The following is a 26,614-nucleotide window of genomic DNA, read 5'->3' as shown; positions in this document are numbered from 1 at the left end:
CGAACTTTTGGCAAATGGATAGCTAAATGGATAAGGAATAGTGTTCAATAAGAATATCTATATATATTTTTTGGCGCCTTTTGCGAGATACAAAAATATATCACAAAATCTTATATATATACTCCCGGTGGTGGAGATGATAATCGAATTTTTGGCAAATGGACAACTAAACGGATAAGGAATAGTGTTCAGTGAAAATATCTATGTATCTTTTCTGGAGTCTTTTGTGAGATACAAAAAGTACCACAAAATCTTATATATATACTCCCGGCGGTGGGTATAAAAATCAAATGCAAGATAATGAATGCTCTTTGCCGGTGTCAATTAGTCAACCCGGTCGGTCAGTCAACCCGACAATTTGTTTTGATAATAAATAATAAGTTAAACGTGCGTACATAATATGTATGTTGTAAGCAATTTGATATCCTGAGAAATTTCAATTCTGCGAAATGTTTATGCATACAATAAATAATCGACAAGAAATATTTTCAATTTGTATACGAATATCAAAACAATCATAGCCAGCAGAGGCATAATTATGTATAAAATTGCGAGAGTGTTTGGACTGGCGCTAAAGTAAACAATGTTGTGTATATGCGCATAAATTTCTGTATCACTACTGCGTATAGGCAGTAATGAAATTCAAAACAATTTCAAAATTGAACTAAAATAAATTTTATTGATAACTTTTGAAAAATGCATTATTTATCCTATCATTGTTTTAAATGTTTTTTGTTTTGCTGCGGTTTTTTTTTTTTTTTGTTTTCCTTATTGACGTGACTCTAAATTTTAGATAACAAAGCAAGTTTTCTAAAACATCGAGTTCTATGGATTTTTAATGCTATTAAAACTGAAGCAGACATCGATCCCGATCCCTGCGATAATCAAAAAGATTGCCTTAGAATGGATAATGGTAAAAATCCTATTGGGCCATAATTCATGTTGATACTAATCTTCCAGTGGTGAGTTTGATATTAAATATATATAATAATTTCTTTCCCTTTTTTTTTTTTTTTGATTCTAATTTTAAATAAAATTCATTTTAGTTAAGTGGAACAATGCTTTGGCAAGTGGTCGATGAATATAATGAAAAGACAATTTGTTTTAAGGTTCCTATTGCTATTACAACGTAAGCAATATTTCCAAATATATATATATATGTTTATAAAAAAAATATATAAAATTACATTAATGAAATATTTTACATGCAAAAAATATTGTTTGAAGAATTTAGGAGAAAAAAGATAGAAATTATCATTTGCTGATATCGTAATAAAAAGCTATATAATGATCATAAGCTTTATTTCTTTATAGTTATAAGTTTTGATTATCACGAACTATTGAAATGATTTCCTCACATCTGTCCGTTGCTCAGCTTTGTGAGGAGGCGTTTAAAATCATCAACAGAAGGGGAGAATTAAATTTAGTTTTTTTGAGTGTCTTTTGCATTCTCTTAATTAAGGTTATATTGTAAATGAGGCGTGGTGCGGTAGAGAAAGCATTTAGTTAAAGAATCTTTTTTTTTTTTTTTTTTTGTTTATATGAAATTTGTATTCCATGGTAATGCCAAACCACACCTAACAAGAAATATGTAAATATTAAAAAAAGTTCGAGAAAGCATGAAAATAAACTTTTATAGGCAAATTATTCCTTTTCTTCTTACGTAGTAATGGCAATTAATTTAACTTACTTTAAGAGATAATATTAACTTTGTTTAGAAATACAAATCATAGAATCCGTCATGTACACACCCATGGTCTTGATCAAAAATCTGCCAGTCTCACTGACTGACATTTGCTATTCACATAAGCTCTTAAAACTGTAAAATAGAAAGTCAGTTTTGTTATTTCTCCGTTGCATTACCGTCGAGTATACCTCCGAACGTAAATATCTGAATTATCTTAAAAAAAAAAAAAACGACAGAACAAAGTTTCGATGCGTATGTTTTAAAAGTTCACGACCCGCTTAACCATCAGAATACACACAGATAGATATATTTGATCTATATTTTTTTTTTTTTTTGTAAACCCAACAACAAGGAAATTAAAAACTCCCTGCCTGTTGGCGAAGTGAACAATTTTTAAATTGAAATGTATGGTAGCTTGGCAAACGTAACATGCCATGTAGGCATAAATGCCCTAATTTTATTATAAAATATTTTCGCTCCATAGCGTTGTAGGTGAAGAATTGCTTAACGAAATCATTCTTAAAGAATGAAAAACAGACGCGCACTTAATATATTTAGAGGCTAGCATGACTACGGAATAATGAACGTAATCAAAAGATTACAAACGTTCGGTTTACTAATCAAAGGTAGCATCTAAAATTTTTCATCCAATACGCTATGCAAGTAACAGTCCTTCGTCTTTTTTATATACAAGTATTGCGATCTTTTAATTCAGCGTTGTAAGCGTCGGTTTTCTACTTGAGAAGAAAATATTTCATCATACGAAATATTCTTGTAATGTTTAAAAGAAAATCATAGTGTCCACAGAAGGATGGAATCTATGCGCTGAGTGCCCGGCAGAAAACTCCTGAATATTAAAAAGATCAAGTGAAAACAAGTAAGAATGCCAGGATAAAGTCGCCCTTTAGATATTCCGCACAACTTCGCACAATTAATAATACACCAAAAAAGATACGTTGTTGCACAAATTTCATCAAAGCCCTCATGTTGGAAAATATACAAATGTCAATGTGGCCTGAACCCAGGAAATTTAGTTTACTTATCAAAGATTTTATTATATTCCAGTTGCTTTATCGTAACAAATTACAAATTAGGCTTTCACGCTACAGAAATGTGTGCTCTCATGAAAATTGTGTGATCTAACAAATGGATCTACTAGTGGTCCAAATACGCTATGATTGATTTATTAAAGTCAAATTTGTAACAAAATTCGACCTTTTTGATATATAAAGTGTTATATTTCATTAGAACCCTTATATTGGCTGGGATCGAAAAAATAGTTCTCCGTGGTCCAAATTTTGGTTTAAGTAAATTTTGAAAGATAAATCATTATTACGAAGCAACATTCATTAAGAAGTATTCACAATTAGTTACGTTTAAGAACGATTACATGGTAAGGAGTTGAAAAAATTGTTTCATCCAAGTCAAAGTTTTCACATCAATTTAGAATCTCGAAATATTACATTAGTAAGCGATTTTTTGTCAACAATGTTCTTTCTTATAAGGACTTATTAAAATACAGCAGATATGGAGAGTGTGTGCGAAAAAATAGTCCGATCGAAATTCCATTGCATTCGTCCTTGAGACCAAGCACGTCAATATCCGAAAATTCATTAAAATATTTTGAAAATATGCAATCTATAGATTTATCACAATCATATAGATAGATGGACAGACAACCTGAAGCCAATTCAAAATCCGAATTTTCCAATGAAAAACATTAATTAATTATTCCACAAAAGCAAATTTCGCGCAATCAAAAATTCGTTTTGGTTTCAATGCTTCGGATTTTATTTTGACAAAGTCAAGGTTAAGAAGTTTACATTATGTATATATACACATATATGTATATTTGATTCTTGTCGTCTCCGAATTGTCTGATAGAACAAAATTTTTCAGTTATAATTTGAAATTTAATAAACTGAACTCGCATTTCCAAAACAAATCGTTTCGAATTACGTGAAAAAAAAAACTTTATTCAATAATTGAGAAAAAAAAAAAAAAAAAAAAAAAACGACTGGAAAATGATCAGCAGTTTTATAATTTACCGGTAATGACATAGACTATTCAAAGTTGAACAACAATTCTTTCGCCTGAAAACAATTTATTATAAAAAAGAATTCGTCTTACAATACATAAGAATATGAATTTTTCAATTCATTAAATAGAATTTTGTCTTCTTTTGACAAAAAATATATCAAAAAGTTGGGTTAGGAGCTCGCTTCAAATTGTGCATAAAAATAATTCTTAGCTTTCAGAGTTCATTCTCAGACTCCTATGCAAAATTCATTGAAACTTTTATTTGTCGAAGTTTAGATGTCTTCCGGAAAAACTTTACTGTTTTCAGAATTGCCACCAACTTGCATTGTGGCATATAAGGAGACACATGCTCATGCACATATTTACTTCGATTCAAAAACATATCTTATTATATCAAGATTGCCGTGCTTATGGTATTTCTATTGTATAGCGGCATTGTATAGGCCCTTCATCAGATACATTTTAAAGCGTCCTGTAGAGGCCTTTAGTGCATATTGCAACTAAAACAGTTCCGAATATAAAGATGCAAACAGAATATACAAAAGTGGTCTGACTATAAAATAAAGAGCGAACGAGTCAAAGAACTTTGTGGAGAACCTGAGAAACATCATGGAAGGAAAATTATAGCAATAGAGCACAAGCTAAGGAAAAAGTTGAATTGGTAAAAAAAAAATAATAGATAAAAAATAATAAAGAAAATAAATTTTCCCTTTCATTTCCATTCATTTGTATTTTATAATTAAAGAAATCATATGTTGAGTGATACTGAAGACTGAAGTTAGAAGAATAAGTTCTACAATTCTAGCTCTGTGTAATTAAAAGCGCATCTTTGATACGAATTAATTAATTTTCAAACCGATAGTGGAAAATTCGATTAGCGATTTGATGCTCGAACACTTCTTATTAAGGCTTACAGACAACAATTTTGTAGTAGTAGTAGTAGTTGAGACAATTGGAAATTTTCAAGTTTTCTGCCACTTATAAGTGCAGTTCACGAATCGAGTTTGACAATTTTTGAATATATCTCAGACAGCGAGCGATAAAATTATTTTTAGATCAAATTGCGAGCATTTTTTTGATTTGATTGCAACGAAAGATGGGGCAAATGTGTACATCAAGGGTGAAAAAGATAGACAATCTGATCAGATATGACTAATTTGATTTTACCATTCATCTGATAAGGGTATATAATTTTAATTAGAACAGAATCCGCCTGAGTAGCCGAGGAAGGCGAGGAATCTCGACTAGCCAAGTCAATGGTCGTGGGTTCGAATCTCAAGTGCGGTAGAGTTTTTAATAAAAGCCGATACCCTTAGATGCTGATGCCCTTAAGAGTTTTAGTCTTAGAATTTATTTCTCTGGCGAAATTAATAATAATAATAAGAATAATAATTATAACGTATCATATCATGATGTGCCTCTTAAGCACTTAGGAGTATCATGGGAATAATTGAAACATTGTTTTTGTTTGCTATAATTTAAATTCGTTTATTTATCCAAACACAGTATGAACAAACATAAACATAACTACAACAATATATGTTCAACTATACTCTACATCGTGTGTGATACATGATATATTACCGTGGATGCAAGCAATGTACACAAAAACTTAGGATATACCCACTTTTTCTTATGTCGATCGATTTAGAATCACTTTCTGAATCGTCTTTCATTCGTCTAATGTCTGTCCACATATTCTTGTGTTCAATCTCTTCTCGTAAAAAGAGAAGAAATAACAATTTTTTGTGTGCGAGCAATATGAAATAATCAAAAAAAAATTATGTTCCCCATTTACCTGCATGCTATATATATGTATATGTTATATTATGTTCGCTTCTTTTTCTTTTTATATTAATATTAAAATGTTGTATACGGTGATGGCATTTAATTGGAAAGTACTGCACGCATAAGGTAAGAGTATCTGTGTAATACTATAATTTGAATGAATGAATATGTCTGATAACACGGTGTACATGTGTAGGTAAACGACATTGTATGCATTTACAATTTACGTTATATTAAGTCCATGTTGCACGTGTACGCGGATTCGTTTGCCTAAATACATGCAAATGAATGCAAATATATGTAGATAACGGCGAGAAGAATAATAACAAACAAAAATTTGTGCGTAAAACATTTTTATGCATGCACTGCAAAGAAAACCAAACAAAAAAAAAATAAAAACCCATTTTATGTATAAAAATTGAGTTCAAATATTGCCAAAGAAGGGAGAGAACGAGCGAAAGTATTTATGCGTGTAGAGAAAGCAGAGAGAATTGTATAAAGTAGGAGAGAGTGTGAGTAAGCGAGATCATAAATATATCACGCATAAGCAACATAACAACATCGCAATAAAATTCTCCTTAATATTGGTTTAGTTTTACTGTTTTTTTTTTTTTTTTTTTTTAATTTTATTTTATAAATAATGTTTGTATTTTTGTTGGCATTTTTGTTGTTGTACAATCTGCAATACAATGCAGTCAAAACAAAAATCAAAGCTGCGTATAGCAAATCAACAGCAATAGCAATATAGCAGCAGCAGCAAAAGCCGCAATAACAGCAGCAGCAGCAGCAGCAGCAGCAGCAGCAGCAACAGCAACGTTAACGACAACGGCAACGACAACTATACGCAGTTGTCGGTATTATAATCGATCAGTTTGTTTTAGAAGGAGCAACAAATCGGATGTCTTAACGGAGTCAATCAATAAATTACGGTAAATAAAAAGGAAAAAAAAAAATTAAAATAAAAAAATTATATAAAAAAAAAAAAATTAAAAATAAACGCGTTAAAAACACGGATACGTCCGAATTACTTACTACATTGAATAAATCAAATAAATCTAAATATATTTTGCAAACTAAGAAAATATCATGTGATTGTTTATTTTTTTTTTTTTTTTGTTTTCTTCTTTTCGGCAAATTACGAAATGGTTAAAAAACATGTAAATTACATTTTATGTAGCAAATGAATGCCTATGAATAAGCGGTTAGAGTGCGTGTACGCATGCATGTATCTGTTACAAATGTTATTAAAGTAAAACGCAACCAATTGTATCTCGATATAAGCGATATATGCGTCGGTTTGATTCGATAGACTTAAGTAAGAAAAAATAAAAATAAAACTAAAATAATAAAAAAAAAAAAAAAAAAAAAAAAAAAAAAATAGAATAAAAAATACTTTACAGGTTTATCATCATCACGATAAGTAGTAGCACTATGTAAAACGTGTGTATTTATGTTAATGAGTTTATGTGTGTATGACTAAATGTACGCACATTTACCGTGCATTGGCATGCAAATCTATAAAAAATTAAAAACAAACAAACAAACAAACAAAGTGCGTTGCAATTCAAAACTGACAACAAATTAGATTAAACGAACAGACAGTGTGGAGAAAGTGAGATAAAAAAAAAAAAAAAAGAAAAAAAAAAAATAGTAAAAGAAAAGACAGAAAAAGGTCGGCCATCACACACATAAGGGTGATTAAGCTGATGTAAGACGACGTCTACGATGAGAGATTATTCGCTTGTTATTCGTAAAATTCGTATTAACGAAAAATTACCGGCAAATCACGAATGCATTTCTGTGTAATTTGTCCCAATTTCTGAATGTTACAATTCTTGTGTGTGAGTCATACATAAGCATATATATATATAACATGCATGTGCATGAGTTAGTTCATGCATACACCGCGCAGCGAAATATATCGGATTAAGGTTTTCTGCAGAGAGATGCAAATATAAGTGCAAATGCCTAGCGTGTGAAATAAGCATAAATATTTTGCTTAGATCTCTTATACACACATAAACACACATATACACTTGTATATACGCATGCACGCACAGTCGCATATACACATATATATATAAGATAATTTCAGGCAATATGATTTACATAAACATTGAATATATATCACTTTTTCTTTTTTTTTTTTTTTTTTTTTAATTAAGAAAATATCATAAATATCTGTGTGCGCGAACATGCACATACACCAGCTCATATTCACGTAAGCATAAATATATTCTGGTACACATTATCCCTTTTAATGTGCTTTTCAACGTCATTATCATATTAATGATTGTCATCAACAATATAACAATATACAACACACACACACACACACAGACACACAAACACATACACACTTGCATACATACATGCATACGCAGTACACGCTCTCATATATTATGATGCCTAAATGCATACACGAGCATATTTTTGTTTGTAATAAAATAAATGCAATATTTGTTGTTTCGTGGTCGTGATCGTGACCCGCATTAAGACGCGTGCACGCATTTTAATAGTTTGTGGCGTGCAGATCTCATGCATGCAAAAAAGGAAATAAAAACAAAAACAAAAAAAAAAAAAAACAAAAAAAAGTTAAAACGAATACAAATACACCATAAGCTAAAATTGTATATTGTCGACGCCGCCGACATCGTCCCATCGTGGTCAACATTAAATGCATTAATATATATATAAAAAAAAGAAGCAAGAAAAAGAAAAAACAAAAAAAAAAACCAAAAAAAAGTGAGGCATCAGATCTCACAGCTTCCATTGTTGTCGCCGTGTTTCTCTTCTTTTTTTTTTTTTTTTTTTTGTAATGCCGTTTGTTGTTTCGTGTTGAAGTGTTAATCGATTCGCATGTATTCTCGATGTAAAAAGCAGATTAAATTTACAAATAAAAACAACAACAACAATAATAACAACAATAACAATAAACAGCATGTGTATTCTGTCTGAAGCATACAAACATTCATATTTATATACGCACTATACCCGGCATGACTATTTCGACTTGTTATAATAATAATAATAAAAAAAGGAAAAAGAAAAGAAAAAAAAAAAACAAAAACAAAAGTGTCTTTCCAATAGCACAGGACCGTAGATAAGAACAGAGAATTAAGGCAGCGAAAAGAAGTTTGCTTCTTTATTTAAAGCATTAGAGAGATTTGAGGCAAAAAAAAAAAAAAACCACCTGACTATATCTGACAAAATGAAAGGACGAAAACTGAAAGCGTAAATCTTATATGCGATAGCGCTCGATGGTATTACGCCTTACGCTTCTTCTTCTTCATTTCGCTCAGATAATTGATTGTCTGACTTGACATGGTATGGAAAATGCAATCGACTCTACAATTAAAGTTAATGCATAAATGGCAACGGGATGCATGAAAAAAACAAAACATTTGTCACCAAAGATAATTTTCTTTTACTGCCCCGTGCTTCGTAATGAACAGAATTCTTTCGCGTACAATGATGCAAGTAATAAGAGTTATGGAAGTCGGATTTCTTTGGGTCTTTTCCTATACCTATATCTTTTACTGATTGATCTTTTTAAAACCTCCATCATCACCTTCACGAAATCTAGTTATTCTACTAAGCATTATTTATTATTGGATATCTGGCGTGGCATGCGATGTATACTTCGTTAGGATTAGATTTCAAAATGTTTTAATATTCCTAACACAGATACTCTCCTTCTACTCGCCTTTGATGCAAAGTCAATATTTAGTAAGGAAGTCACGACTCCAATGGCAATCATATGATAAGTGAGACTAAGGGCGTTAGTGATGCATTTACACACTGACCTACAGTCGAAAACGTGCCAAATATTTCAAATCTGCTCAATATGTTTGGACTGAGATCAGTTGTGTGGATCTTGATGACAATTAAAACCGGGAAAAATATCCGGGATTCCGTCTATTGATAAACTTTGATCTCTTCCAAAGGGGAATTTTATTGGCTTAATTGGTAATTCGCTAATGAAAGACATTCCTTCAAAGATGAATTTTATTTTCAGAGCTATTGTCATTCGTTAAACGATACTCTGAGAGAGAGAGAGAGATTTACTATCTATTACTTTTGAAATTTCATAAGCTTGGCAATCGTTTCAGCGAAACGGGGAGCGGGGAATAAAAAAAGGGATTGAATAGATGCGCCCCTGCTTTTAGGAAAGCATGGTTGACAAATGCATTTCGCATTTCGTAACGTTAAATAACATCACTGCTGTTATAGTTAAATGCAGAATAAACTTTTTTCTCTTTAAGTTTTTTGTTTTTGTTTTTTTTTTGTATTTTTATTTTGATAAAATTTTTTCTTTTATTTTTGACTTTTTCGCTTTTTTTGTTTGTGCTTTTTTCTTATTTTTTTTTTTTTTTTAAGTCAAACATTTTTAAAAGCGTTTAATTGCTCTGTAGCATTCAATACTTCAAATTCCGAACATACAAAAGTTTCCCTACTTGTCGTAGAATGCATACAAGCATTGGATTGGTTCAAAATTCTTTTTTTGTTTTTTTTTTTTTTTGTTTTCTAATATCTATTTTAGGCAATTTTTTGCATACATCTGAGGATGATATTCTTTTACGATAATTTTTTTTAGCGTACGTGTACATTAAAAACTAGGATGAACATTAGCAAATAAGATCATCGGCTCTTTTGCGCGTTATAATTAGAAGATGCTTTCCTACCAATCGATTCAGAATCCATTTAAGCTCTCCGCCTGGTTTCCACGTGTTTAACGCACAGGTCCCGGTTCTTGATATACTTGCAAAAATTTCATACTTCGACGAGTTTTGGATCAAGGACGAATACTATTGAAAATGACTCGAGGCTAAGTCTCTCTATTCTCAAGCTCGACCTATGGTCTAATGCATCTAGCTGTTTGTTGTAATTTTTGGAGCTCTGAATAAAAAGGACGAAAGATGGATATATAGACCGACGGATGGATTGATAGATGTAAAGATGGATGGAGGAGGGAATGGATAAAAGGATGGACGCGTAAACAAACAAGATCAAACCAACTTAGAAATTTTTCTATGTGGTTCCCGTTACGCATTTCTAAATGTAAAGAAAGTAAAGTACAAAGTTACTAAGCCGACTTTTTCGTTGGTAAACATAAAACGATAAACATTGTCCCAGTTTTCATTAATCATCTCAAGTCCTACGTACGCATTCACCTGATGTAATTTAACGGAACTAAAGTAAAACATTTCGATTTTTTTACCGGCCAACGGACGGCCAATCATTTTCATTGCATAGGAAAGACATTTCGTATCTTATATAATACTTGCACGCATATCACAGGCATCTGGAGCACTATTGATTTTCAAATTCAAATAGATTTAAATTTGATTTATTCCTCACCCGGTTCTGAGTATATCTTTCGAATCACAACAACAGCAACAAAAAAATGTTATCCAGCTTTAGCTGCAGTTTTCATATCCACGCAATCATCTGCAAAAAAAAAAGACTCAAAAAAGGTCAACTCGTGAATTCTGCATAATATATTGGCTGGGCGTGGCGGATTTTATTCGATGCTTTACAGATATAGACAGGATGGATAAGCCTGTGAATATGCGTGCAAATGTGTTAGCAAGCTCCAGAAAGCAGAGGTTGTTGTACGGTGCGCGTGTTACTTATCCTCTATAGTGCATTAACTATACCAACATGTGGAGTACATTTTGCCATTGCTTTGTCATTGCTTGAAAAGAGATATTTCAATTTTTATGATCGAAAGAATGTTTACCCATCATAGAATATATGTACTTTACGGGATCGCCAAGGCTTCCTTGTAGGTGTTGCGAATGTGTGGTGGGTGGGTATAAGAATGAAGTTTAAAATAGATGTTAAGAAAATAAAGCTTGTGAAGTAAGTAACATGGACCAATCTTATATTACATACAATATTCATAAAAATGTTTTTATATATTTAAACTATGTATATGCACAGTATTAGGTTCCCCTTGTCAACAGTATCGCTCGGCTTTCTTCTGTTTTTTTCTTCTTTTTTCCTTTTTTTTTTTTTTTTAATTTTTTATTCTTTTATTTTTATTGTTTGTCCGTAGTAAAGTTTTTTTTTTTTCTCTTTTTTCGTATTTTTTGTTTGCTTAATTGCATGTGAGTGTTTATATAGGTATGGCCGGTGTATGTGTTGCGCTTATATATTTAAGTGTACGTGCCGGCGTGTATGTGTATATAGCATGTACGGCATTTACTCTTGTGTGTGTATTAAGCTAAGAAACTATCAAAGCTATCGAGCAATCCAATCAACTTGGCGGCACATTCAGTTCTCCATGGCTATCCCAGCTAACATTGAAAGAGCCCAACAACGACGACAACAACAATGACAACAACAATAATGACAACAACAATAACAATAACAATAACAACAACAACAACAACATCATTATCAGCAAACACTATCATTATCATAGCACAACATACATACCCTACTATACATTCATCCACTTGTTGTTTAAGGTCTCTGCGTGCGTGTGTTTTTTTTTATTTTATTTTTTTTCTTATTTCCAAAATGTTTCGTTTCTGTTTATTGGTCACTTGATCACTTCTTCTTTTCTTCTTCTTAGTAAAAGGGACATGATTTTGAATTTTTTTACCTTCTTCAGCAGTAGTCGTATATATGTATGCATATATACAAGATATAAATTGCAAAAAAGCACATACGCACCTAAATACATAATGCTGACAACAGGCTTAATTGTGTTTGTGCGGGTGTATGTGTTTATTTGGTTTCTGTTACTTTTTTAATTGAAATGTTTTCTTAATTTCCTTTTTATGGCCGTAGTTGTGTGCGTTGTGCGTATGCCTATAACAGTAACAGTAACAGTAACAATGGCATCAACAATTATATTTCATCGAAACAGCAACAGCAGGCAACTAGTAACTAATAGAAAGCGTCAACGAATATTTCACTTTGATATATACTTACACACACATGAATATGACGCTTCTACTTACGAGTCCGTTCGTGTGTATGTGCGTTTGTATCTATGCGTTTGGATAAGCGTTACTTACTTTCATTGAATCTCAATTCAATCAATTTGTTATAAAAACATCGACATCAAGTGTAAAAGTAGAGAGATTTTTAGCCTAGATCAAGAAACTTGTGTGAGAAGGCAATGAAAAAATTTGCTTACAACACTCGCGCAGTGGTAATATAAACGTATATATATATATATATATATATATATATATATATACTATATACATATATATGGATTTGCATTTACATATCTATACATTTATTTATATATTTTATATATATATATATATATTTTATGTATATATATTTATATATATAATTGTATGTAATTGTATGTAATGCATTTAAATAAATGTTTTTTTAATTAGGTTGATCTCCGTGTCAGTCCAGTCATATGAATGACATACATCTCTATGTCAATGCAGTCATTTTGATGACATACATAAATTGAGATACATTTCTCTTTGATTCTTTGAAATACAGTTACAAGGTGTGTTTAAAATAAAGGTGACTTTTCATTTTTCTTAAAAAATATTTATTTATTCATTAATATCTTCTTCAAGTAGTCCTCTTCGAAGTAACCCCCTCCGTATATATAATGTGTACCAATTCTCGAAGCACTTCTGATATATGCTTTTTGGTATGGTCTCGAGCTCTTCCTGCGATACGCTCTTTATGGCCATAATTGTGGCAAAACGGCGGCCTTTCGTGCGTCTTTTCTGTGCTGGGAATAGGAAAAAGTCGTAGAGGCTCATTTGCGGTGAATACGATGACAAAGGCATACTTAAGGTGTTCTTTTTACCCAGAAAATTACGAACAAGCGACGACGGGTGAGCCAGCGCATTATCGTGATGCAATATCTATGGTCTGGTTGACCCACAATTCAGGCCTTTTTTTCGTATTGCTTCAATCAAACGGCACATAACTTATTATGTAACGGATTATTCCGTATTGATTACACGACCTTCTTTCAAGAACCCACAATACGTTGAGTCATTATAATTGAACAAAGTAATGAGCAAAACATTCACAATCGATCGAGTTTGGCGTAATTTTTTCACTCTTCGCTCTTCTGGTTCCTTCCATTGAGATGATTGGGCTGTGGTTTCGATATGACAACCCACGTTCCGTTACCAGTTATGATCCCATCGTGCAAATTTGGATCGTCGTTGATGTCGTTCAACGGCTCCCAAACGATGGTTTACGCCCGATTTGCCAACATTTTTAGCAACTTCTCCAATATGTAATACTTCGATGATTCCCCATAACAATTTTTCTTATTGCTTTAGCGTTTTCATTGGTTGTTGACTTGGTGTGGCGTCCAAGGCGGGCATCGTCATTGAAATCTTCTCGACCTTCTATGAAGAGCTTGCACTACTTATAAATATTTTTTTTTCTCGCTCAAAGCAGACTCGCACTTAATTTTATTGTTCACACAAACTTAATACAAATTCTTTGATTCATTTTTTTCAATAGCGAAAGATTGCCAAGACACGTCTAATTTTTTGCATCTGTCAAAAAGACACTAATAATACAAGATGGACATATACCAAAAAAAAAAAAAAAAAAAAAACATCGCTTGATAGCATGCATAGTCGGCATAGCTTTGTTGCACAATTCCCGAAACTCTCTCTCTCTCTCTTATAATTTTGATAAATGCAAGAAAACTGAATGAACGAATGAATAAAAACGAATATAGTCAATTGGTATTAGAATCGAAACACTAGACTAGAATAAGATTAATTGGATTTAAAATCTTGACGCCTATAAGAATGCTGCTGCTTTTGCGCAGTTGATTAATTTCATAAAATTAAAAAGGAAGAGAAAGTGAAAAAATTATTTATTTTTACCTTTTCGTAGACCGTATCTTTAGTAGCGAGAGTAAAAACTATATTCATACTCGTATATATTGAATTTTTAACTTCTTCCTTAAAATGGGTTTTAACTAAATTTACCTAAGAGTATGAGAGCTGACTTTCAAAATTAATAATTAATTTATTATTCGATGACTAAATAAGTTTGGGAATGGATCAACAATAGATCAATACAAGATAATAAGAGATTCGACGTGAAAAATAAGCGACAAAAGAAGCGACAAAATAGTTTAAAAATCAAGGTTGTCTTGACAGTTCACAGATAGCGATCTTACTTGTTGATCTTGCATATGACGAACCCGCCCATTAGGAGCAAATATTTACAAATTTGAAATATTTGATTTTGATTATGAGCGCTTTTCTAAGTAGATCCCTGCCGTGGGACTACGTTTTACTATTTTTGAACGGATCCTGATTCTTTCTGCAAATAAATGACAAGGCGATGTTGTAAGTTCATCGAGTACCATTGCTTTTCGACATGAATTTTGATTATTGATTACTTTAATCTAACTTGAAGATAATCGGTTAGTGTTCTCGATGTTCTTTGACGGTATAAATCATCACTTATTAAGGAAATTAGTTTTCCATGTATTTTTTTTTTTTTTTTTTTTGCTTTTTTATCCATTAAAGAAATAATACGCTGAACACTTAAAGTCTTTCAAACTGTTTAAGAGTGTAAGTCAATTATAAGGCAGATGTTGTTATCGTTCCTTCTTAATATCAGGCATTTTCTATTTAAATTATTTCTGCAGAAAACGAGCGTTGTGTGTGTCTATCCTTTTCAATAACATTTATACGCCTAGCGATGATATTGGGTTGTTGTAAAAGTTATAACGCATTCGAGCAAAAGTCGCCAATATGCATATATACATGACTATAAAATAAAAAAAAAAATGATATTTATTAGTACATATATCGCTCAACAACCTACAACAAAACTCAGCAAAACCGTACTGAACTGAATATCTTTACTGCTTCAAAAGCGCTAAATGGGTCATAAATTAAAGCAGATATAATGATAAAAATTTCCACATAATATCGAAATTTCATTTCGTTTTCTTTCCGAATTTTTTGCCCACAGTTCAATTTAATTTCTTACGTTCTTCAACTAAGAGTTCAATCTCTACGGAATGAATTTGTCTCTCAATCTTTCAATTTTGAGAGGCGGAGCAAGATTAAACCGCCTCCAAATATTTCACAGGTTGAAAGCATACGTGCTCCGATAAATATTCTAATAAAATTACTAAGAATTTAAACTTCAAGCAAAAAAAGTCAGTAATTAATTGTGTACCGCATCCCGGCATCTCGTCCTTCTTCTAGGTTATTGAACAAAGCCTCTAGTCTTTGAATGTATTTCTCTGACTAAATTAATTACAGTAACAGTATTATAAAAGTTTTTATATCTAATAAAAAGTTTTGCGATTCTTCCTTTCCGGGAAATTGACTGTAATGCGGAAATAAACGCTTTATAGTGGAACACGGCCCACTATTAAATACCCTACACCTCTTATTTGCACAAAAGCTTTTCAAAATGTGACGAGCAAAACATGTCCGCATACCAAGTTTCATCGAAACATCGCAAAAATTACCAGCGGTCGATAGAACACACGAATACAAATTGGACAGACGGACGGATAAGCTTAGATCGATATAAGATAGAAAGTGGTTCTGAATCGTTCAATATAATAAAACTCGCCACTCTTCCTTGACTTTGTATACATCCACACGAACCTAATAAATCCTTACATCATCGGTGGTGCAGGACATAAAGATAAGCATTTCAACGTAAAGGGACATTTTTTTGTGCAATGTTGAGAGAGGTTCTCTTCGTGATAAGCTTTGGTTTTGAAACAGTTTAATGTAACGTATGCTACGACTTTGCCGATAACCTAATACATAGACATACATTATATGAATGGTTGCAGAAATAAAAATAGCAGTTTACCACTAACAGTCATTAACACAGATCACTTTCAGAGTGAGCCTCTAACATGCCATTTACATTTTTAACCATGTTCAATTTTCCAACAAATTACGTGTGCGTTTATAGGCACGTAGGCAAATACGTAGGTATGTGCATGTACTTATTTAAATCCTTCAACTTGTACATTCTTAAGATTTTCTGATGCATCCGAACGGGGAACCGGTCCTCAATCATTCTTCTAAATGAAAAGAAAAAAACAAAAACAAAAAAAAAAAAAAAGAAACCAACGAAAACAACAACAGAAAACAAAATATTCGCAAGCATATAATATTGTTAAGGAAAAGAAACGCGCACGCATGCGCACATATACATGCTAAAATTTTTGACAAGCATAGTTAGTTTAAAATGAATTTTGAGCACTCTTTTCAATGCTTGCATTTTAATGGCTAAGATAGTTTAAAAAATTAACCTACAGTTATAATTATAATAATAATAAGAAGAAGAATGTCAGCGAAAGATGAACAATACTAAATACAATCGCAAAAGTTCCGCGATTTTGTTAAAAAGTCGAATGATTGCTTATATATAAACATACATATCAATAATGGAATGCTTGAGAAAATAAAATTTTGACAAATCCATTGGCAAATTTATCATATTTTCATAATATTATATATAATGTGTATAGAAAAATAAGAGATGGAAAAGAAAAGACTGACAAGTTTTCAGTATTAGCATCGAAATGACATGCAATAAAAATGCCAATAAACACATTTGATGGTTTCTTTTCCTTTCTTTTCTTTTTTTCCTTTTTTTCTTTTTTCCTTTTTTTTTGTGTTTTTTTTTTTTTTATCTTTTGCCCTCAAAGCTTTGCTACTTGCAACAACAAATCATTTTATATACACATATATACCAACTTTTCCCAGCATACATAACAATCAACGCAACTAAGCATCACTTCTCTTAGACGTAATCATCATCATTGAGAGATAGAGATAAAAAAAATAATTTTTTTGATCCCAAATCGAAGCTTCAGAGATTGTTTAGACTTTTATTTATGCGATATGTTGTTCGTAAATACTCTTAAGACGTCAAATCAATCTCGCGAAAAAATTGGCCAATATTCGGTACAGCAAATGCATTTCGGGAAACTTTGTTATTTAAGGCCGTGAAAAATTGTGTAAAAATCCGTCAAATTTTATCGTTAAATTACGAATTTTGGGATGAAAGACAAAAATGTTTTGTTCAATCACGAAACAATCTCATCTTGACAAAGTGTGCAAGCAATCAAGAAAGGGCAGTGCATTCTGAAAAATTGTTGTATCCGGTTTTAAAAAAGAGTTTTTCGAAAGTGTTTGATATTTGAAATAACATTAGTAGGTGGAGTAGTATGAATTTTCTCTGTCTCTCTCTCTGTCTCTCTCTCTCTCTCTCGCGCTCTCTCTTTCTCGTAGACTTTTACTCCGATTAACTTAAAGCTTTGAGAAAATAATTTTGACAAGTTGTAAAGTAGATTTTTTGAAATTTCAAAACCCATATAATCTTTCCTCATTTAGGATGAAATGAAGACCAAATGCCCCAAAGTGAACGGTTACAGGTTTATCGTGAACGCACCATTTTTCATGTCAGCAAATGAGGAATGACTTAAACGAAAGCCAAACTACTTTTAGAGCACAGTCTAAGTGTTTGTTCTGTTTTTCTATACCCTACACCACTTCAAGTAGAGGCTATATTAAGTTTAAATGTGGACGCATGCAACACGCAAAAATTCTTAAGATAGGCCACCGTTCGATTCAGAAGTATTGGCGAAATCGAGCTAAACCTGTCCGTCCGTCTGCTGTCTATCTATTGTAAATTTGTGTTCAAGCTACAGATCGCAGATTTGATGAAATTTGGTACACTGACGTGCTTTGATTCAAGAATGAACACTAATGCAAATCATTCGGATCGGTTCACTTTATCGACAAATTACATATTTCAAAATTTCTTGGCAAAAGCCGCTCTATAATGGTATTTGGACATTTTAAATTAGTATGAAAAATTTGGTTCATCTGGGGTAATTTTTTTAAACCTTTCTCTCTTATGAACGTGTGTAGGAAAAGTGAATCTTTGTATGATAAAAAGGTCTCAGGTTCAATATTTCGTTGTGATAATAGGCATAGAAATCAATCTTATCGAATTTGGATCACGTAGGACTATTTTTTTGAATACCACGGCATATAAGAATTCCTCTAATATGCGATCTTTCATCAAAAGTAAGCTTTTCCATGAAAACAAGGCGTCATTTTTGGTGTGTTATCATCAAAACGAACGGATAACTGTATTAGACGAGGTGGTGTAGTGTACGACATCTAATAGATGGCCTTTCTCGACTGTCATATTCTTATTTGCTTTAACTCGCAGTGTTTTGTTTTGTATCCATTTTTGTTTTTTTTGTTTTTTTCTCTTATTTAAGATGCAAAGAATTTTTATTGAATTTTGCCGTTTTTGCTCTTATGTCACAAACCTTTTTAAAAGTGATATAGTAATGATGTATCGAATTGTGTTTGAAATCATGTTTTACGTTCAAGAAATAATTTTGCCGCATGTATGTCGTGTGTGCAGTGCGTGCCGAGCTTCCAACAATATTTAGTTATGCTCTTCTACCAAAGGAAATTTCCCAATAATTCACAAGCATACCAGGATTTGTTTTTTCTCATTTTTCTCATTCTTCTAATATTAAGAAGTTTTTCAAGACTTACTGAGACTTACTTTCGCTTGTTCTTTTTTTTTTTGAGGTCAATTGTTCCAATTTTCTTAATATCGTAACATTTGAGGATACAGTATTCAAGTCTCGATCAGCATGCGCTGTAATAATGTCGGGAATTGCAAAAAATTTTTAACGATCGAGTTTCTCGATCACAATGAACTTTTTGGAAATTTATCTTTTCTCAAAGCGTTTTAGCTTTCTTTAGCGATTTAATCGGTGAGAGGTTTTCGCTTATTCATATCCTTCGATTTAAATTTCAACCACAATAAATTTTTAAATCCTGAACAAAAAAAAAAAAAAAAAAAAAAAAAAAAAAAAAACTCAATACTCCCTCTCCTTACAAACGAAAAAGAAAACAATGTTCCTCGGTCGGTCTGCTGAGCTGAAAACTGTTGCGATTTATTTTCGAAATATATTGGAAAAGCGAAGAATAGATGTCCGCAACATAAGATAATATGATCGATAAATTCGAGTTCAATAAAGTTTAATGGAAAGTTTTCTTGCTGAGTTATGTTACATTGTGCACTCCTTGGTATTTTTATACCAAGCCAGCACCGAAGAATGGGGGGGGGGGTTGGGAGATCGTTTTGTGAAACGATGATATTCAGAGACTCATACGATATATTTTATTGAAACTATTTACACATATCCATCTGTCCTCCGTCTCTCTGCCTAACTGTTTCTCGGACTATTTGTATAATGTCCTTGATTTACCAAAGGCATTTTTCTGATCAAAAAAAATGCAAAAATATTAACACTTTTTGCTCGAAGATTGTTATTAAACATTGGCCAAATCGGAATATATAAATTGTGAATACTACAATTCTGGTATTTTTCTATGATCATTGCTCGTTACCTGAACAAACTAAAACAGATACACGATAAAAATTTCCACATGAATCCTACAAGAATGGAGAAAATCGGCCATGCCCATTCAATATGCATCGTAAACAATGAAATTTAGAATTTTTTTTTTAATTTTGAAACAAAAATGATGAGCATAAACGATTTATTTGCAGATGCATTTAATTTTCTTACTTATTTTATATAATATTTTTTATCAAATTTTTGCTAAAACTAACTTTTTGTTAGCTGCAACAAAATGTCGCATGATTAGAAAAACTATACTTTATTTTTTTTAAATCCAATTTCTAAAATATGTTTTATAATGACTTACATAACTAGAGTTGTAACGAGATAAAGTACTTTACGTTTTTAAGAAGCATTTGTCTCTTATACATCTTAACTTAATCACGATCACAAGACATCTGCGCCCATATATGAGCAATAAATCTAAATATGATCAAGAGTTTAATAATATATATATATATATATATGCTTATGTAAGAATGAATATACGTAAACACACACAAGCACATTGAATTGATAATCAATTTATTATTGTATAATTTTTTAAATACAATTAATTATCCATTTTGTGCCATACATGAGTAATTTGAAAATAAAATCACATATAATATATATAATTTTTTTAACCAACTTTTTTTTTTTTGTATGTATGCGTGCGTGCGTGCGTGCGTGCGTGCGTGCGTGTGTTTGTATGTATGTATGCTTAGTTTAACGAATAATTGACAAATTTTTATATATACATATTGATATATGTTTATATATGTTTTTATATATATATTATATGTATATATATGTATATATATATATATACATACCTGAAGAAATATGAATCCTAATAAAGAATGCAAATGCTATTACGGTTACATCCTTATCACATTATGCACTATTATCATGGCACAAGACCATGTCGGTGTATGCGGTCGCCAGCATAAACGTAATAACGTATACTTGCGTGATAAAATAATCGAATTACAATGTTACGCCAGATGCGAAACAGCAACGATAACGCAATTCGACAAGTGTCTTAAACAATGCCAATTAGAATTGATAAAGGCGCCGCGACGTGGCTACTGCCCGTTCAATTCAATATTTAAGAACATGAACATACCATTGCAAGGCCTTTCCTGTTTATATAATTGTAGCTATGATTACGATTGTCCAGAGGTGCATAAATGTTGCCAATCAACATGCGGATCTGTATGCATTGAACCGTGGGGTGTGCGTGATGATAGCCTATTACCGCCTATACCGAAAATCGAAGAGTACACGCTTATCAAGTATGAGCAAAAGGTGGAAATCAATTGTACGATTAATTCGTTACAAACAAATTCAACATATTTCTTTCATGTCGAATCACGCCATCACGTTGGCCACTCGTTAAGGCCACGCAAATTTGGGGCTTGGCAATATCAACCGGTGGATAAAATTGCTGAATTACATGACTATAATAGCAAACTGTAAGCTGTGTAAGAGTGCGCAGCTAAACGCTGCACACACACACATACGAAAAACGATCATTATTTTTATAAAATTCTTGCAAATAATTCCTTTTTCTTTTTGTTTTTTTTCTTTTTGTTTTTTTTTTGGTTTGCATTCTATTTTCTTTCGCCATTCTCTGTTCTACTGTTGTGCAGTTTTAGTACAAAAGTTGGCTTCCATCTGCGTGCGGTACATTGGTATCAGGTACGTGTTGCTGCGATAAATGCGTACGGTTTTCGTGGTTATTCAGAGCCGTCACAGGCTTTCACTTTACCCAATCGTAAGTTGATAAAGAAATCTATAGGTTGTAAATTAAGATATGGAAAAATCTTTAAGTCTAAGTTACAATCAGATCCCAAACCACCAAAACCACCGGCTGATTTAAAAGTGGTATCATCGCATTTCGATGGCAAACATTATACCGTAAAAATTGTCTGGTGTACATCGAAATCGAATCTACCTATTGAGAAATATAAAATCATTTGGGCTCTTTATGTTAAAACCAAAGATGAGTCTTTCATCTCGAACGAGACATACGTCAAAGAGGTATGTTTTTCTTTTTCTTGTTGTTTTTTATTTATTTATTTTTTTTTTCTATCTATCTATCTTTGTAATTTGATTAAACACAAACGTCGTAATTGTAATTGTTATTATTGTTGTTGCTGGTTTATATATATATATATATATATTATTTTTTTCCATTTCATTTTTATTGCTTTTTTTCATTTTCGCTAAGCAGCGTCATCAATATGAAATATCAAATTTACTACCAGATTCAAGTTATTATATACAAGTACAAGCCATGTCTATAAATGGGCGCAGACGGTTGAAATCGGAACCTCGTTTCATACTTTATAATACCACAACCGCACCCACACATGCCTATAAACCATTGAAATGCGGCAAAGAACCGCAACATATTATCAGAGGTTTTAGTGACAATCAGCTAACGGCAGCAGACGGCAAATCATCATCTATGATAACTTCATCACATAAGAAACTGCTGCAACGTAATGATCCATCGAGTGTAACGAGTGTTGTTAATAGCAAAAACAATAGCAATAACAATAATAATAATAATGATAATAATAATAATAATAATAATGATAATAATAATAATAATAACAACAACAACAATCATAATAACAATAATAACAATAATAATAACAGTACTTACAATGTGCAATTAACAACGAATGCATTCGATATCAAGTTTTGCTTAAATCGTAAAAATGATTTAATCGTAATTATCTCAGGTTTTCCTACACGTAAAGGAAAGTAAGTAACATAACTTTTTTTGTTTTTTGCTATTTTTCTGCTTTTTCTTGCAAGTCTAAAATATATTAAGTAATATTTTTAAAGAGTCCAAATTGGATGAATATTAGCCTCTTTTAAGGTCTTAATAAATTTTAGACTACATAATATATATATATGTATATAGGATGCATATGCATATGCATATATATATATATGTATGATTTGCAATTTAGTATGATTTTCTTCGTTTCATGTTGCTGCTGTTATTTATTTAAATATTACAGAATTTATGAGCTTTGTCCTCAGGAAACGAACTGCGAAGAATATAATGCAATACGAGCAAAAGTAAGTTAATTTGTTTTTACATTAACCAAAAAAAAAAAAAAAAACAACAACAACAACAACAACGCAAAACATAAACTACGCGAAAATAAATGATTTGGAAAATGTAAATTTTTCCTTTTGAAAGTTGAAAAAAACCATAAATTTAGTAAATGATACCCACGGTTATGGCGCATTATGCTTTCTAAAAGCGAATATGATCCGAACTAATATTTTTTCATCTTTTTTTTTTTTGTTTTAAGAAAATTTGAGAAATTACGAGGGCGATATTATAATTACCGGTTTTTTATGGTTTAAAATAAAAATAATAATAATAAAAAAAGTCTGTTTTAAAATCATGCAAAATTTATTTTCACCAAGAAAAAAAAAACAAGTGAGAAAATTAGATTCGGTTGTGAACGAATTTTTTATACCCGTCACAAGGTACCTTGTGGGCGTTGCAAACGTTTTGATAAAACACAAATACATTGCGACAAATTAAACGTATTTTAAGAGTTTTGGCAACCAATTCGTAGAAGAAGGCATACGTAGAATCGAATCTAACATAGGGGGAGGATATTATAGGATGTGATTTTGCAAAGACAAATTTTGCAAAAATAATATTTTCCGTTTTACATAGTTCCGGTAATTATTGATCAATGTATTTTATTCGCCTATAGCTGCACGTGTATCCCCTTTTTCAACTAAATTCTGCATCACTAGAATAAGAAACTTTCTACTTTCACTTGTTTTTATGCCCTTCAACGAATCTGCCATGCAAACCATGCGGTAATAACGCCTTCTACTTATTGCAACTTAAAAAAGTTCTTGTCTTCCCAATCCTACGATAAGGTGCACCAAATCAAAGATAACCAATTGATATTAATGATTTTCTCTTGTTCGATTTTCGCATATTTTTCAACATTTTCTGTTAATTCTTACCATATATTCGTACAAGTGCTTTTATATAATATATAATCTTATATATATAAATGTATAAAAAAAGAGCATTTATCTCCCCTTGAACGTCTCCTGACTAGTTTTATTCTTTTTTTATAGACCTGCCGGTCGTTTGGCCGACATCATTGGTGGTACTTTTGCTTTTGTTTCATTATTACACCTACGCCTTCCTATGTCTTCCACGAAATACGGCAACAGTACATCATTTCTGCAAGCATTTGGCGATTTGAGTAAGATCACCACATATACTTTGTTCAAAAGCGTAACACTTCGTTCATCTTTAGGAGTTTTTTCTCATATTATAATAAGATTTAAAAAATAGACAAGAAAAGTCATTCGAAATATATCAAAACGTTTAAATGACGTTATTAAGCTATATATTAAGTATACTTCCTCAAATATCAATTTTTAATAATATGCTTTTTTTTCCGCATATCCTTCCTTATATGAAAAAATCCCAATATTAATGACGCTATGTTTTTTGAGTTCTTAAAGTTATTTAATTTTCTTGTCTAGTTTGTCGCGTTTATTTTTTTTCGAATGAAAAAAAAAAAATATTAATGAGACTTCGCCTATGTACAGATCTGAATCTAACAACGATTATATAAAAATTGAAAAACGGACGTATATTCGGGTTGTTAACTGTTATATCCACCAATTTATGTACGATGTTCAATTCAACAATGCTTCTTTTGTTTTTTTTTTATTTTCAGAAGGGTCCTCTGGTGTTTAATAAACTCAGCTGTAACATTACGTATGCTTTGAAGCCTCTAACGGAAATTGGCGGTCATAGCATGAAAGGCATCACTTTTGTAACACCTACACGTGAATATATACGCAAAGATTGTCCCAAAGCGAATTCAAAGTGTTGTAAAAATGAGATTAAACTATTAAAATAATAAATTGAAAAAGATTTTATTATAAATTATTTTTATACCATTGAAATGCAAACTATATGTGTTTTATTTGAACAAATTTTTAAATTCATTAATAGGTTTTTTCTTTACATCAGCGGAACTATCTTTGCTTATCATTGCGAAAAGTTGATTTTGATCCAAAAATGGTTGCTCATGCTCTAACAAAGCAGCCGTTAGACGAGTAGTATATAAAATAGGCCCACCTACTATATGCAAGAAATTGTATTCTTTTTCTTCGCGTCCAGTAAATAGGATACGTTTGGAAACAAAATCCTTATAGTTGCTAACACGACCCACGCATATATAACGTTTCTGATGAGGTGAATAGATTTCGATTTGAGCTCTTAAACTTTCAGACGACGTTAATTGAAAAGCTGGTACATATGTAACGCGAAAGTGTATATTAAAATTCCTGTAAAAATCTACACAAAGATTTAAAATTGAATCCATTTGCTCTTCAGCCTCATAAGCTGTGGATGTAGCCACAAACGTTTGCACAGCATTACTTTGAGTAGCTGTATATAAATTTTGCGCGTCATCTGTTGCCATTGGCAATACTTTCTCATATAAGCGGCCGCAGCAGACCCACTTGAGCGGCAAAAACGAAGGATATACACAGAGTTTTGTGACGGTGCCTAAAAAACTTTCAAAAGACGCCCCACCTGTTAGGAACGCTGTGTTCAATTGATTATTTAAATGTTCTTCCATAACTTTATGATAATAATGCATAGGTGTGGCATTGGCTTCTAGCAAAACGCATCGCACAAAATCGGGATTTGCCGTTTGAGTAAAATGTCCCTTTTGCAAGACATATTGAGTAAACGCTTGCGTACAATAAATATCAAACTCGGCCGCTTCATCCAAGAAATAGTAACGCGTATTATCGATAAATTCCACAAAGGTTGTCTGTATGAGATGGCATTTACCATTTGTCAAAGGTTCTTTATATTGATAAAGTATTCTTTCATGCTCACCTAACGGGCAATGCAAATGCAATTGATTCGGTAAGTCAAGGAACATATGTATAAATTCATCTTCAAACGGATAAAAATTTTCTTTAAGCCTTTTCAAATCATTCCGTAGGGATATTCCTTTTTCTTTTAAGCTATTCATCATGTTTTCATCATTAGTTTCTTGTTTAATTAGTTGTCTAAGTTCTTTAGCAGTGGCGTCTCGTTCTTCTTCCAGTTGTTTTATCTTCTCATTGAACTCTTTATAGTTTGCGTACATTTTCATTATTTTATTTAAATTACTTTTCATTTGCCTATGTCTTATACTACGTTCCAATTCATGTCCTTGTTCAAAAGTGCTTTTAAAATTCATAAATGGTAATAAGGTAGCGTAAGTTTCTTTGGCTTTATCCCCAGTTATATACAAAGCTGAGATAGGTCTCGATTGAAATTTGTATCCAATGGGATGAAAGCGAAACGAAGAATTAATTGGTATTCGTATAATATTATTAATAAATTTTGTACTTCTGCGCATTTTAATAACAATTTTTACAACTTTAATTGATAATGTATAAAAATTTTGATTAATAATTAATCAAAACAAAACAAAAATTGTAACACTTCTTTAAATACTGATAGAATCATCTGATTCGGATTTAATATAGTGTTACCACAGTTGGAAATAAATATGAAGTTTTTTTTTTCATCAGCCATTGAAGTCATTGAAAATTTATTGTTTTCGTCCAATTTGATATCAAAATAGAACATTTAAATATTTCTTAGGCTAAAGTAGTACTTT

The 26,614-nt window shown here is 31.7% G+C and overlaps 3 protein-coding genes across 3 annotated transcripts in view; 2 read left to right on the top strand and 1 right to left on the bottom strand.

The window, feature by feature from the left end:
• LOC119642014 (NPC intracellular cholesterol transporter 2) overlaps positions 1-1,154 on the top strand; it is a 7,479-nt gene extending 6,325 nt beyond the window's left edge. The window contains 3 exon segments of the mRNA XM_038040968.1: positions 794-913; positions 916-962; positions 1,047-1,154. Of these exon segments, the coding sequence (XP_037896896.1) occupies positions 794-913; positions 916-962; positions 1,047-1,133 (254 nt within the window). The 3' untranslated portion in view covers positions 1,134-1,154.
• A 6,181-nt stretch (positions 1,155-7,335) lies between these two features.
• On the top strand, positions 7,336-24,847 carry LOC119641996 (anosmin-1). The gene is made up of 7 exons (XM_038040945.1): positions 7,336-7,352; positions 20,753-21,388; positions 21,566-21,690; positions 21,763-21,956; positions 22,150-22,688; positions 22,952-23,012; positions 24,662-24,847. The coding sequence occupies exons 2-7, from the start codon at positions 20,757-20,759 to the stop codon at positions 24,845-24,847; spliced, it is 1,737 nt and encodes a 578-aa protein (XP_037896873.1). The 5' UTR covers positions 7,336-7,352; positions 20,753-20,756.
• Positions 24,848-24,910: 63 nt separating this feature from the next.
• LOC119641995 (serine--tRNA synthetase-like protein Slimp) lies at positions 24,911-26,358 on the bottom strand. Its single transcript, XM_038040944.1, has one exon. It carries the CDS (start codon positions 26,348-26,350, stop codon positions 24,911-24,913), a length of 1,440 nt encoding a protein of 479 aa, XP_037896872.1. The 5' UTR covers positions 26,351-26,358.
• Between the last annotated feature and the right edge of the window lie 256 nt (positions 26,359-26,614).

Source organism: Glossina fuscipes, unplaced genomic scaffold (genome assembly GCF_014805625.2).
Source record: "Glossina fuscipes isolate IAEA_lab_2018 unplaced genomic scaffold, Yale_Gfus_2 204, whole genome shotgun sequence".
NCBI lineage: Eukaryota > Metazoa > Arthropoda > Insecta > Diptera > Glossinidae > Glossina > Glossina fuscipes.
This window is presented reverse-complemented; position numbering and strand designations above follow the sequence as displayed.